The 14,214-nt window shown below is 37.6% G+C and overlaps 1 protein-coding gene across 4 annotated transcripts in view; it reads left to right on the top strand.

Moving 5' to 3' along the window:
* The window catches only part of CTNNA2 (catenin alpha 2), a 1,363,902-nt gene that overhangs the window by 292,785 nt on the left and 1,056,903 nt on the right, over window positions 1-14,214 (top strand). For all 4 annotated transcript variants that reach the window (XM_061432723.1, XM_061432722.1, XM_061432721.1 and 1 more), the window contains exon 3: window positions 10,292-10,487. In XM_061432723.1, coding sequence (XP_061288707.1) covers window positions 10,292-10,487 — 196 coding nt within the window. The remainder of the gene's footprint in view (window positions 1-10,291; window positions 10,488-14,214) is intronic.

The raw sequence follows: 14,214 nt of genomic DNA, 5'->3' as shown, positions 1-14,214 counted from the left end.
CAAGGTGAGCATATATAGTAAGCCATATTTATGCTTATTATATAATACTAAATGAATAGATTAAGTTGTGTGTGTGTGTACATTAGTCATTCAGTCCAGTCTGACTCTTTGTGACCCCATAGACTGTAGCCCACCAGGCTCCTCTGTCCATGGAATTGTCCAGGCAAGAATACTGAAGTAGGTTGCCATTCCCTTCACCAGGGGTTCTTCCCAACCCAGGGATTGAACCTGCATCTCCTGTGTCTCCTGCATTACAGGCAGAAACTTTACCATCTGAGCCACCAGGGAAACCCTAGATTAGGTTGAAAGTGAAAGTGTTGGCTGCTCAGTTGTGTCCAACTTTTTGCAACCCCTTAGACTGTAACCTACCAAACTCCTCTATCCACAGAATTTTCCAAGCAAGAATACTGGAGTGGGTTGCCATTTCCTTCTCCAGGGATCTTCCCGATCCAGGGATCAAACCTGGGTCTCCTACATCGAAGGCAGATTCTTTACTGTCTGAGCCACCAGGAAAGCCCCAGATAGATTAGCTTATCTGGGAGTTATTCAAGAAAGACTACATTTTGACTCATTACTTGGTAATTATTTTTTTAACTTGGCACTTTTCAAAACCTGACTTAAGATTCTATTACCATTAGAGCATTTTAACTCCCTTAAAGAGTTTTCCTCTTTAAGGAGTTTTTCATTTATCTTTAGTTGCTTGGGAATAAACAACTTGTTTTTGATAATTTTGTTTTCAAATATTCACTTCACAGTGCTCTTGCTATTTTTTTAAGCTGCAACAGTAATCAAAGCTCTCTCTCTTTGTATGTTTGCTGAGTAATTATGACAAATGAAATACCTCAGAGCAGTGCAGCAACAGAATTCACAAAGTCTTACTACCCACATCTGAAGAGTACATGAATCTAGTAAAATGGTGCCCAAGTCATCTTTTTTTTTTTTTTTAATTTTCAACTCTTGGTTCTCTTTTATTGGTTTTCTGGCGAGTTCAAATATTGGCTTAAGTAACAGCATTCACATCTGTATACTCTTACTTTTCCAAATTTCTTATGATTGCCTAGTAGAGAAAATTGCCTTTCAACCATTTGATCAATTCATTGATAAGTTGTTTTTTATATGTTGTGGCCCCTAAAATAAGAGGAAAGATTTACCTCTAGAAGCCATTGCTATTTCTTTCTCACTTTCTTTTGCTTCAGCTAAACTGATGTTTCTGAAAGTAAAGTCTATAAATGATACATATCCTAATTTTATGTGACGATTGTGAAATATCCTAGCAGAGACGTACATAGACAGAAGCACTGTAAGATCTACGAATTTGCCTTCTAACAAGATCAAGGTGACTCTAAGGTATGATAAATCTGATAATCGTTTTTCTAGAATTCAGTGCTTCTCAGATTTTATTGAGCATATGAATTACTTAGAGATCTTGTTAAAATACAGAATCTCTTTTTAGTAGGTCTGGAGTGGGCCTTAGAGCCTATATTTCTAACAGTTCCTAGGTGACAGTGATAATCTCCAGAGCTTACTTTGAATCAACTGCCCTATGGGTAAGGCTTAGACAAACTACACTGTTGTTGGTTATGGACACAATTGCTGAGACAAAATGCCTTAGTGCCCTCACCATTGCTTATCGTTTTGGAAAATGTCTTCTGTGTTTATTGTGCTTATATATCCAGGAAGCAGAGAACTGATCAAATAGAAGAGATGTAGTCAGATAAGTTGTCTTACAATAAAACACATTGCAAGAAAAAGAAAGGATGAAATGGTGTTGGCTAACTGCATTACTTGCCATTGTATAAGAATGGAGGGTCTATTCCTATAATAGAATATTAGGTGATGAGAATATCAGGTGGACATAGGTCTCATAGTTTTATACTCATATCACAGTGATCCCATCACTTCATGGCAAATAGAAGGGGGAAAAGTGGAAGCAGTGACAGACTTTATTTTCTTGGGCTCGAAACTCTGTGAACCTTGACTGTAGCCATAAAATTAAAAGATGTGTTCCTTGAAAGCGATGACAAACCTAGACAGCATATTAAAAAGCAGAGACAACACTTTACTGACAGAGGTCTGTATAGTCAAAGCTTTGGTTTTTCCAGAAGTCATGTACGGATGTGAGAGTTGGACTGTGTAGAAGGCTGAATGTTGAAGAATTGATGCTTTTGAATTGTGGTATGGAGAAGACTCTTGAGGGTCCCTTGGAATGCAAGGAGATCAAACCAATCAATTCAAAAGGAAATCAACCCTGAATATTCATTGGAAGGACTGATTCTGAAGCTGAAGCTCCAGTACTTTGGCCACCTGATGGGAAGAGCCAACTCATTGGGAAAGACCCTGATCTTGGGAAAGATTAAAGGGAAAAGGAGAAGAGGGAAGCAGAGGATGAGATGGTTAGATAGCATTACTGACCCAGTGGACATGAATTTGAGCAAACTCCAGGAGATAGTAAAGGACAGGGAAGCCTGGCATGCTACAGTCCATGAGGTCACAGAGAGTCATACACGATTTAGTGATTGAACGACAACAGCACCATATACCATGACATATCTGAAAATAGGTGCCAAACCTCTGACTACTGCTGAGCTTTTCCATTGGCCAGGGTTCACTGGGATCATCCTTATGTCAAGGTGGCAAGACCATTGACCCCTTACACTCTCATCTATGAACTGTAGGATTTTTTCTCTTCTTTAATGAGAGGCAGAGACTTTGAGAAAATATTTGAGGTGGAACTAGATAAAGTCAGGAATCCTTCTAAGCTAAGATTGAGGAATGTACTGAGAGGGACCTTATTGAAAATTTAGAGAGAAGTTGACATAGCTATTGAGTCTAAATGATATGATGAGTAGATCCACTTAAAGAGTGTTGATATAAAACTATATTTAGAAATGATACAAGAACCCCTATGTTCATAGTGCATTATTCACAATAGCCAAGTCATGGAAATAACCTAAATGTCCATTGAAAGATAAATTGATAAAATTGTGGAATATGTATGTATATATGTATATATCGGAGAGGGCAATGGCACCCCACTCCAGTACTCTTGCCTGGAAAATCCCATGGATGGAGGAGCCTGGTAGGCTGCAGTCCATGGGGTCGATAAGAGTCGGACACGACTGAGCGACTTCGATTTCACTTTTCACTTTGATGCATTGGAGAAGGAAATGGCAACCCACTCTAGTGTTCTTGCCTGGAGAATCCCAGGGACGGGGGAGCCTGGTGGCTGCTGTCTATGGGGTCACACAGAGTCGGACACCACTGAAGTGACTTAGCATAGCATATGTGTATATATACACACAATGGAATATTGCTCAGTCATAAAAACATAATGAAACAATGCAAATTGAAGCAACATGGATTGACCTAGAGATTATCATACTAAGTGAAGTAAGTCAGAAAGAGAAAGACAAATATATGATATCACTTATATGTGGAATCTGAAAAGGACACAAATGAACTATATTTAAAACAGAAACAGAGTCATAGAGAACAAACTTGTGGTTGCCACAGGGGATAAGAGGTGGGGGAGGGAGGGATTGGGTGTTTGGGATGAGTAGATGCAAATTATATATACAATGGATAAACACCAGGGTTCTACTCTAAAGTACAAAAAACCATATTCAATATACTGTGATAAGCCATAATGGAAAAGAATAGAAAAAGTTGTATAACAATCACTTCGCTGTACAGCAGAAATTAATACAATGTTGTAAATCAACTATCAGTCCAGTTCAGTTCACTTTAGTCACTCAGTTGTGTCTGACTCTTTGTGACCCCATCAATCGCAGCAAGCCAGGCCTCCCTGTCCATCACCATCTTCCGGAGTTCACTCAAATCCATGTCCATTGAGTCGGTGATGCCATCCAGCCATCTCATCCTCCGCTGTCCCCTTTTCCTCCTGCCCCCAATCCCTCCCAGCATCAGAGTCTTTTCCAATGAGTCAACTCTTTGCATGAGGTGGCCAAAGTACTGGAGTTTCAGCTTTAGCATCATTCCTTCCAAAGAAATCCCAGGGCTGATGTCCTTCAGAATGGAGTGGTTGGATCTCCTTGCAGTCCAAGGGACTCTCAAGAGTCTTCTCCAACACCACAGTTCAAAAGCATCAATTCTTCGGCGCTCAGCTTTCTTCACAGTCCAACTCTCACATCTATACATGACCACTGGAAAAACCGTAGCCTTGACTAGACGGACCTTTGTTGGTAAAGTAACATCTCTGCTTTTCAATATGCTATCTAGATTGCTCATAACCTTTCTTCTAAGGAGTAAGCGTCTTTTAATTTCATGGCTGCAGTCACCATCTGCAGTGATTTTGGAGCCCAGAAAAATAAAGTCTGACACTGTTTCCACTGTTTCCCCATCTATTTCCTGTGAAGTGATGGGACCAGATGCCATGATCTTCATTTTCTGAATGTTGAGCTTTAAGCCAACTTTTTCACTGTCCTCTTTCACTCTCAAGAGACTTTTTAGTTCCTCTTCACTTTCTGCCATAAGGGTGGTGTCGTCTGCATATCTGAGGTTATTGATATTTCTCCCAGCAATCTTGATTCCATTTTGTGCTTCATCCAGCCCAGCGTTTATCATGATGTACTCTGCATATAAGTTAAATAAGCAGGGTGACAATATACAGCCTTGATGTACTCCTTTTCCTATTTGGAACCAGTTTGTTGTTCCATGTCCAGTTCTAACTGTTGCTTCCTGACCTGCATACAGGTTTCTCAAGAGGCAGGTCAGATGGTCTGCTATTCCCATCTCTTTCAGAATTTTCCACAGTTTCTTGTGATCCTCACAGTCAAAGGCTTTGGCATAGTCAGCAAAATAAATTTTTAAAGAAATGGTTGGTGGTAGCAGCAAGTCTTTACTATGTAGAAGGGAGAAGATAAAGGTAGGGACAGAAAGATGTAAGATTGATGGCCTTCCTAAAAGCTATTAGAGTTTGGAGAAGAAAGATATATTGCTAAGAGAACGAGCCAGGAAATATTTCTAGGAGAAAGAAGAGGTAAGTCAATAGCACTAAATGAGACAGAGTAGGCTGATAAGATAAAAATAATTTGATTCAGGCAATTCTTTAACTACCTTAGTGAGAGATCAGTTTAAAGAGAACTCTGCTTCAAGATGTGTGGGGATGAAAGTAAAATGTCAGTGGGCTGAGAAATTAATGGAAGGAGAACAAGAACACTTTAGCAAACATGCTTCTCATTTTCAAAAAAATATTCGCACTGACTAATAAAATCTAGACTCCTTTGCTCAGCCCTCAGAACCTTTCAAAGTTTTATTCCACCACATCTGTCAACCTTGTTTTCTTTATCATTGATGTACAGCTCCCTTCTCAAGTGAGAGTGGTCTCCTTACTGTCTAGAAAACACCATGTCCATTTTCACATTTCCATGTTCATGCTATTATTCTGTACATCTGTTGCTTTTATGTTTTCTTTTGCCTGCACAAAAGATATGCTTGCAAATTGTTAGAGAGGTAATGGGACTGTGTAGATCTTGAATGACTCTTGGGTGAAAGTTGGTATGGGATTAGACAGTGCCTGGTTAGGGTAAGAAGAGCCATTCCATTCAACCAAGAATTTCTACAGAATAATCATCTCTTAAAAGATTACCAAGAAGATGCCCTAGACATGTAAAAGTCTGTAAGCCACGTCTGCCCCAGACCCAGTCCCAGCCTTAATGTCAAACTTAAGCACAGAAGTTTATAGTCTCCAGGGCTCATTGGTGTGTGTCTTTATTATTTAGATCATCTTTTATGTTCCTCATTAAAGTTATAATTTTCTTCATACAATGTTCTATATTTTGTGTCATGGTTATCTTGGATAATATCAATTTATGGTTATTGTGAATAGGGTATTTTAAACTAGATTTTTCATTGGTAATGTTGTTCTACTTGATTTGTATTGATGTCTAGTATTAGCCACAAATAGTTCTAATAGTTTTTCTTTTATTTTTTTGTATTTTCTTGATACCATCATAATCCCTATAAGTAATGACAATTTAGTATCTACCTTTATAATATTTATATCTGTCCTGCCTTTTTTCATATCTGAATTGTTGACTTTGTACTTTAACAAAACACTGAATAACAATGGGAAGAGTTAACAATTATTTCTTTATTCTAAACTGATTAAAACATGAGCATTTTGGAGCCACCTAATTTTCCCTCTATTCTGTGCTGTTACATCCGTTTTACATTCTTCCACGTGTGAGTAAATGAGTTTGTTTTCTAAAAGAGGACTGAATTGATTTGCTGCATTTGAAAGTAATCACACTTTTCTTAGGACCTTCCTGGTAATATTCCATGTTTTATTTTTTGGCACAAACATAACAGACACTTCGTACAGACTTCCTATTATGAACATTACCTAAACTGTGCTTAATACAGTAATGAACCATGAGATAACAGAAAAATTGAAATCTGTCTGTCTTTACAGAAAAGGAACCACAATGTAGTCATTTTGATAGATTCATTGTCAGCTTGTGCTTCATCCAGCCCAGCATTTTGCGTACAAGTTAAATAAGCAAGTTGACAATATAGTGACTTAACATACTCCTTTCCCAATTTGGAACCAGTCCATTGTTCCATGCCTGGTACTAACTGTTGCTTCTTGACCTGCATACAGATTTCTCAGGAGGCAGGTAAGGTGGTCTGGCATTCCCAGCTCTTTAAGAATTTTCCATAATTTGTTGTGATGCACACAGTCAAAGACTATATATAGCATAGTCAATGAAGCAGAAGTAGATGTTTTTCTAGAATTCTCTTGCTTTTTTTATGATCCAACAGATGTTGGCAATTTGATCTCTGGTCCCTCTGCCTTTTCTAAATCCATTTTGAATATCTAGAAGTTCTTGGTTCACATACTGTTGAAGCGTAGCTTGGAGAATTTGAAGCAGTGCTTTGCTAGTGTGTGAGATGAGTGTAATTGTGCAGTAGTTTGAGCATTCTTTGGCATTGCCTTTCTTTGGGATTGGAATGAAAACTGACCTTTTCCAGTCCTGTGGCCACTGCTGAGTTTTCCAAATTTGCTGGCATAATGAGTGCAGCACTTTCACATCATCGCCCTTTAGGATTTGGAATAACTCAGCTGGAATTCCATCACCTTCACTAGCTTTGTCCGTAGTAATATTTCCTAAGATCCACTTGACTTCACACTCTAGGATATCTGGCTCTAGGTGAGAGATCACATCATTGTGCTTATCAGGGTCATTAAGATCTTTTTTGTATACTTCTGTGTATTTTTGCCACCTCTTAATATCTTCTGCCTCCGTTAGGTCCATACCATTTCTGTCCTTTATTGTGCCTATTTTTGCATGAAATGTCCCTCAGTATCTCTGATTTTCTTGAAGAGATCTCTAGTCTTTCCCATTCTGTTGTTTTCCTCTATTTCTTTGCACAGAGGAAGGCTTTCTTATCTCTCCTTGCTATTCTTTGGAACTCTGCATTCAGATGGATATATCTTTCCTTTTGTCCTTTGCCTTTAGCTTCTCTTCTTTTCTCAGCTATCTGTAAGGCCTCCTCAGACAACCATTCTGCCTTTTTGCATTTCTTCTTCCTGGGGATGGTTTTGACCACCACCTCCTGTACAATGTTACAAACTTCTGTCCATAGTTGTTCAGACACTCTATCAGATCTGATCCCTTGAATCTGTTTCTCACTTCCACTGTATAATCATAAAGGATTTGATTTATGTCATACCTGAATGTTCTAGTGGTTTTCCCTACTTTCTTCAATTTAAATCGGAATTTGGCAATAAGGAGTTCATGATGTGAGCTACGGTCAGCTCCTGGTCTTGTTTTTGCTGACTGTATAGAGCTTCTCCATCTTCAGCTGCAAAGAATAGAATCATTCTGATTTCGGTATTGACCATCTGGTGGTGTCCCTGTGTTGAGTCATCTCTTGTGTTGTTGTAAGAGGGTGGTTGCTATGACCAGGGCATTCTCTTAACAAAACTCTGTTAATCTTTGCTCTGCTTCATTGTGTACTCCAAGACCATACTTGCCTCTTACTGCAGGTATCTCTTGACTTCCTACTTTTGCATTCCAGTCCCCTATAATGAAAAGGGCATCTTTTTTGGTGTTAGTTCTAAAAGGTCTTCATTCAACTTCATTCAACTTCAGCTTCTTCAGCATTAGTGGTTAGGGCATAGACTTGGATTGCTGTGATATTGAATGGCTTGCCTTGGAGATGAACCGAGATCATTCTGTCCTTTTTGAGATTGCCACAAGTACTGCATTTTGGACTCTTCTGTTGAGTATGAAGGCTAAGCCATTTCTTCTAAGGGATTGTTGGCCACGGTAGTAGTTATAATGGTCATCTGAATTAAATTCGCACATTCTGGTCCATTTTAATTCACTGCTTCCTAAAATGTCAATGTTCACTCTTACTATCTCCTGTTTGACCACTTCCGATTTACCTTGATTCATGGACTTAGCTTTCAGTTTCCTATGTAATATTGTTCTTTACAGCATCTGACTTTACTTCCATCCCAGTCACATCCACAACCGGTTGTTGTTTTCGCTTTGGCTCAGCCTCTTCACTCCTTCTTCAGCCGTTTCTCCTCTCTTTTCCAGTAGCATATTGGGCACCTACCTACCTGGGAGTTCATCTTTCAGTGTCATATCTTTTATACATCAATGTGTTAGAGTAAATCCACATTAAGGAGAATGCTCTTGTCCCTAAGAAAATTGACTTTGGAGACATACTGTCTGTCTTCTGAAGGTTGCCTCTGTAAGTTGGGGCTTCCTTTGTAGCTCATATGGTAAAGAATCTGCCCGCAATGCAGGAGACCTGGGTTTGATACATGGGTTGGGAAGATCCCCTGGAGAAGAGAATAGCTACCCACTTCAGTATTCCTGCCTGGGGAATTGCACAGACAGAGGTTACAGCCCTTGGGGTTGCAAAGAGCCAGACACAACTGAGTGACTAGCTCTTTCTGTAGGTGAACTGGAAAGACTATAAAGTGTGACTGACTCCATATATATTTTACAGTTAACTATCATTTTTGGGCAGTCTTATTCTTAATGATTTTATCTTTCTTTTTTTTAGCTAGTCTATGTGCTTAAATGTCCTTAGAGAGTCCTTCTTTAATTCTCTGTATCTAATTAATTAGCAATCAAAAGAAAGCTGAATATGATGGCTCCCATTTCTGTAGTAACCACGTGTGAAGTAATGGTTCTACTTCATTCATCATCTTAGTTCATTTTTTTAATACTTTTTTTTCCTTCTGGTATTATATCTTTCCCAATAAACTGACTAGACATTGATTGTGACTTGCCAAATCACTTTGCTTGCTCTGTAATTTGGAGTAAAGAGCAGAGACTAAAGCATTTAAAACTTTTCTATAGACTAGCTTTCTTGATAACTTCCAATAAAAGCTTTAGTTTGCTAAGCAGGATAGACACCTCAGTGCAAATAAACTACAACACCCACATTCCTATGAATCTGATAAAAATAATGCAGAGGTGTAGATGACTAGCTAAAGAGAATATGAAACAGTTGCATTCATTTCCCTCCCAGACTTCTCACTGACAGAAAATATTCAGAAGTCGATAGGAGATAATGTTTAAAAGATATTAAAAGCTTTGTTAGCAGATTAAATTGCTCTAGATGTAGCACTAAAAGAAGTTTGGCAATTGAAATATGTATCCAAATTATGATACCTAGAAAAGGAGTGATAATGCAAATCTACTTTCTATTCTGGAAATTTTCGCAGGTTAACCAAATGTTGAGACTGAGTCATTCAGGCTCTTCAGATCAAGTGTACCACATTGTTTTTATAAGATGAAATCAGAAATAGCAATAATCTTCATTTAAAGCCTTTGGAAAGTGACATGTAAATCATGCATTTTGATGGTCCACCATTTATTAACTACTATTTCATCTCTGTCCTCATTTCTGAGCTCACTTGGGTACTGGTTTTCCTGACTGAAAGCTCAAAGGCATTTCCACCGTTTATTCTATTTTCTTTCCTCCCTGAAGCTAGGTACTCTAACCAGCACTGTATTTGTCAATCTGTGAAAGCAGAACCTCCAGTGGATTGAAAAATTTGAGCTACTTACAAGTCTGCTCTTCCTCCTTTATCCACATCCTTTTTTTTTTTCCCCCTGCAGGAGATAAATAGCTATTAATTTATATGCTAATCCATATAATTCCACATTTTCCTTAAGATGAGGCTATGTGATATGTATTCATGATTTAATATACAAAGGATATTTTAAAATTATGAGATAATAATACACTATTTCTGGACAGTTATGCAGAGGAATTTTACAATTTTTTTTTTGTACTCAAGGTGACAACACTTGTCAATACAAGCAACAAAGGCCCATCCGGTAAAAAGAAAGGAAGGTCAAAGAAAGCCCATGTACTGGCTGCATCTGTAGAACAAGCCACTCAGAACTTTCTGGAAAAAGGTGAACAGATTGCTAAGGAGAGTCAAGATCTCAAAGAAGAACTGGTTGCTGCTGTTGAGGATGTACGCAAACAAGGTAGGAAGAATAATATTATTTTAGAGGGATGTATATGATGTTTAAACAGTGGATTTTTCTAGGAAAATAAGACTACTCTTAAATAAGACTACTCTTTTGAGTAGTCTTATTTTTTTTTGCCTCTATCTACACTTCTAATTTTTAATTTTGCTGGAATTATATATTTAGGCAGGTAGAGATTTCTTTGTTGTGGCAGTTTAACACAGCTACAGACACTCCATGTCTGCTGTTGCTCTTCAAATTGTTTTCACCTAGCTAATGAAACCAGCCTCTCTTGTCAAACTTAGGTTTTGGGGAGGATAGGATGAGAAGCCTTTCTATTTATAAAGTCACTGAAAAGTCAAGATTTGATGGATGAAGGGAGGAGAAGAATACAGTATAATAAAATTATTATTGCTTTTGTATGATTCCAAAATTTCTATTTTCTGTTCATGGCTTTTCTCAAAAATCTCTCTATCTGGTTAACTGGCTACTAATTGATCAATTATATAGCTAGGAAGCTATCAATAATACTATTTATTTAGTATATTTAAAATTTTTAATTGTAAAATACACATAAAATATATTATTATAACCATTTTAAGTGTGTAGTTTGGTCATGTAAAGTATAATCATATGGTTGAGTCACTAATCTCCATAACTTTTTCACCTTGCAAAACTGAAATTCTATACCTATTAAACAACCTCCAAGTTTGCCTTCCCCCAAGCCACTGGCAATCACTATGTGAGTTTCTTTTTTGATGAGTTTTACTACTCTAGATGCATATAAGTGGAATCATAGCATTTGTCTTATTGTGATTGGTTTATTTCAGTTAGTATAAGGTCCTCAAGGTTTATGCATATTGTGGCATATGTCAAAATGCCTTTCCTTTTTAGGGCTGGATATTATTTTATTGTATATTTATACTGTGTTTCATTTATCCATTCATCTGTTGGTGGACATTTGTGTGCCTTTAACCTTTTGGCCATTGTGAATAATCCAGCTATGAGCATGGGTATACAAATATCTCTTTATCACCCTGCTTTCAATTATTTTGGATTTACATCCAGAGGTGATATTGCTAGATCATATAGTAGTTATCTTTTTAATTCTTTGAGGAACTTCTATACTGTTTTCCATAGCAGCCGTGCCATTTTATACTTCTACTAATAGTGCACAAGGGTTCCAGTTTCTCTATATCCTTGGCAACACTTGTGATTTTCTGTGATTTTTTTTTAATCTTATAGTAGTAATCACAGTGGATGTCAGATGATATCTCATTGTGATTTTGGTTTCCATTTCTCTAATGATTGGCTATATTGAGCATTGTTTCATGTGCTTGTTGGCTATATTTATATCTTCCTTGAAGAAATGTTTATTTAAGCCCATTGCCTTGTTGTTGTAGAGTTATAAGAGTAGACCCTTGATCAGATATTGTTTTGCAAATATTTTCTCCCTTCCTATGGGCTACCTTTTCACTCTGTTGATTGTATCCTTTGATACACAGACATTTAAAATTGTGTTGTGGTCTTGTTTAGCAGCTTTAGCGGAAAATTCTAGGACACCATGAAATTAGAACAAACACCTACCTCCAGCCTCACCTCTGTCCTCTGTTTTCTGTCTAATAAATGCCACATTTTTTGTTATTCAGTCTCCCAGTCGTGTCCAACTCTGTGACACCATGGAATGCAGCACACTAGGCCTGCCTGTCCTTCATCATCTCCTGAAGTTTGCCCAAGTTCATGTCCATTGCATCGGTGATGCCATCTAGCCATCTCATCCTCTGCTGCCCTCTTCTCTTTTTGCCCTCAATCTTTCCTGGCATCGTGGACTTTTCCAATGAGTCAGCAGTTTGCATCAGATGACCAAAATACTGAAGCTTCAGCTTCAACATCAGTCCTTCCAACGAATATTCAGGGTTCATTTCCCTTAAGACTGACTGGTTTGATCTCCTTGTTGTCCAAGGGACTTTCAGGAGTCTTCTCCAGCACCACAGTTCCAAGGCATCAATTCTTTGGTGCTCTGCCTTCTTTATGGTCCAGCTCTCACAGCCACACGTGACCACTGGGAAAACCCTAGCCTTGACTATGTAGACCTTTGTCGGCAGAGTAAAGTCTCAGCTTTTCAATACACTGTCTAGGTTTGTCATCACTTTCTTGTCAAGAAGCAATCATCTTCTGATTTCATGGCCATAGTCATCATCTGCAGTGATGCCACATATATGTATTCACTTGCAGAAATCTTGATATCATGCTTGCTACTTCTGTCTCCTTCTAAACACAGTCTACCACAAAGACACATAGATTTTTTAACTCCTAGGTACCTCTTAAATTGACCAACTTCTGTTTTAGTTATTTAGAAGCACCATGTTTTACCTTCTCCAGGGTCTTTATACATTCTGTCTTCTCTCTCATAGTTAAGAAAGACTCATTCTGAACATCCCAGCTCAAACAACACCTTCCCAGGGAACCCATCCCTGACACTACTGGGATACTCTTTCATGGATATTTCCTTGTCACTTTCCACTGGATAATATCATTTTTGTGAGGTGGCTTGATTGATAGCTTTGTTCTCTGCCACACTGGAAATTAATGAAGATAGAGAACACCCTGTGTCTCTTTTGCAACCATTGATTTGCAATGCTTAGCATTCATAAGACTTCAAGAAGTATTTGTTAAATAAATGAAGGAATAGATGATTGAGTCTTCTATCACCTTTCTACTTGCAAACCAGCCACTTTTTCAATTTGCAGATGGATATTTGGTCCCTGGAAACACCAAACATCCTTCCATACCAAATAATCATCCTTCTTCATACTGCCATGTGCTTCCTAGTCTCTTCTTCAACCTAAATGTTAATTTTATTTACATAACACTCATGTAAATTGCTACTTTAATTCAAAGTGTTAAATTTTACATATTTCATCTAATGTGGATGGAATATATTTATATATGTGTTTTAGCAACATGATAGCTTCCAAGTTTCTAAGTGCTATTGAAAACTGATATTCCTTCTGAATTGCAGATGGACACTTGTGTTCATGCATCTGTAGCCTGGATACTTTCTTTTTCTTTTTTTAGGTTGACTGGGAGATAATAAATTTCACACATTTAAAGTGTGGTAAGTTTTGATAAATTTGATAAGTTTTGACAGATGTCTACCATGAAACTATTACCACCGTCAATATAGTGAACCTCTCCTACTCCAGAGGGATTTTATTAACTGGCCTCTAGGCTATTTTCTCAAAGATTTATCTGTCATCAGACAAGTTACATTTTCCCATTTAGTTCCCTTAACCACCCTTAACTTTCCTTTATTTTATCCTTAGAAGTTGGTTTTCACATCTTCTGTAGAAATTAATATTTTATATTTCTCAAAGCTTGTCTGAAATGCTGTTTTGGTGGCATAATATAATAACCAGCATAGTTTTTGGCCAGAATGTCCTAGGGATATTAGAGTGAGAAATTATAAAGTAATTAATTTAGGACAGCTTATCACTGTTGATATTCTAGAGAATATTATAAATTTCCATTATACTAGTGATTTCCTGTTACTGAGAAATTATGAATAAGGAATGGTATTTATGTATCAAGCCCAGATGCGACATGTCCTTTTCTGAACAAGATCAAATTCAAGGAAATATTGTTATATTTACAAAATAAATTTTCCTGGAAAAATACTTTGAAATTATTTTTTCTGTTTCTCCTATCTTCAAATACTCTCAGGTATACTTCACATGTCTGTGGT

This window comes from Bos javanicus, chromosome 11 (assembly GCF_032452875.1).
Source record: "Bos javanicus breed banteng chromosome 11, ARS-OSU_banteng_1.0, whole genome shotgun sequence".
Classification (NCBI taxonomy): Eukaryota; Metazoa; Chordata; class Mammalia; order Artiodactyla; family Bovidae; genus Bos; species Bos javanicus.
This window is presented reverse-complemented; position numbering and strand designations above follow the sequence as displayed.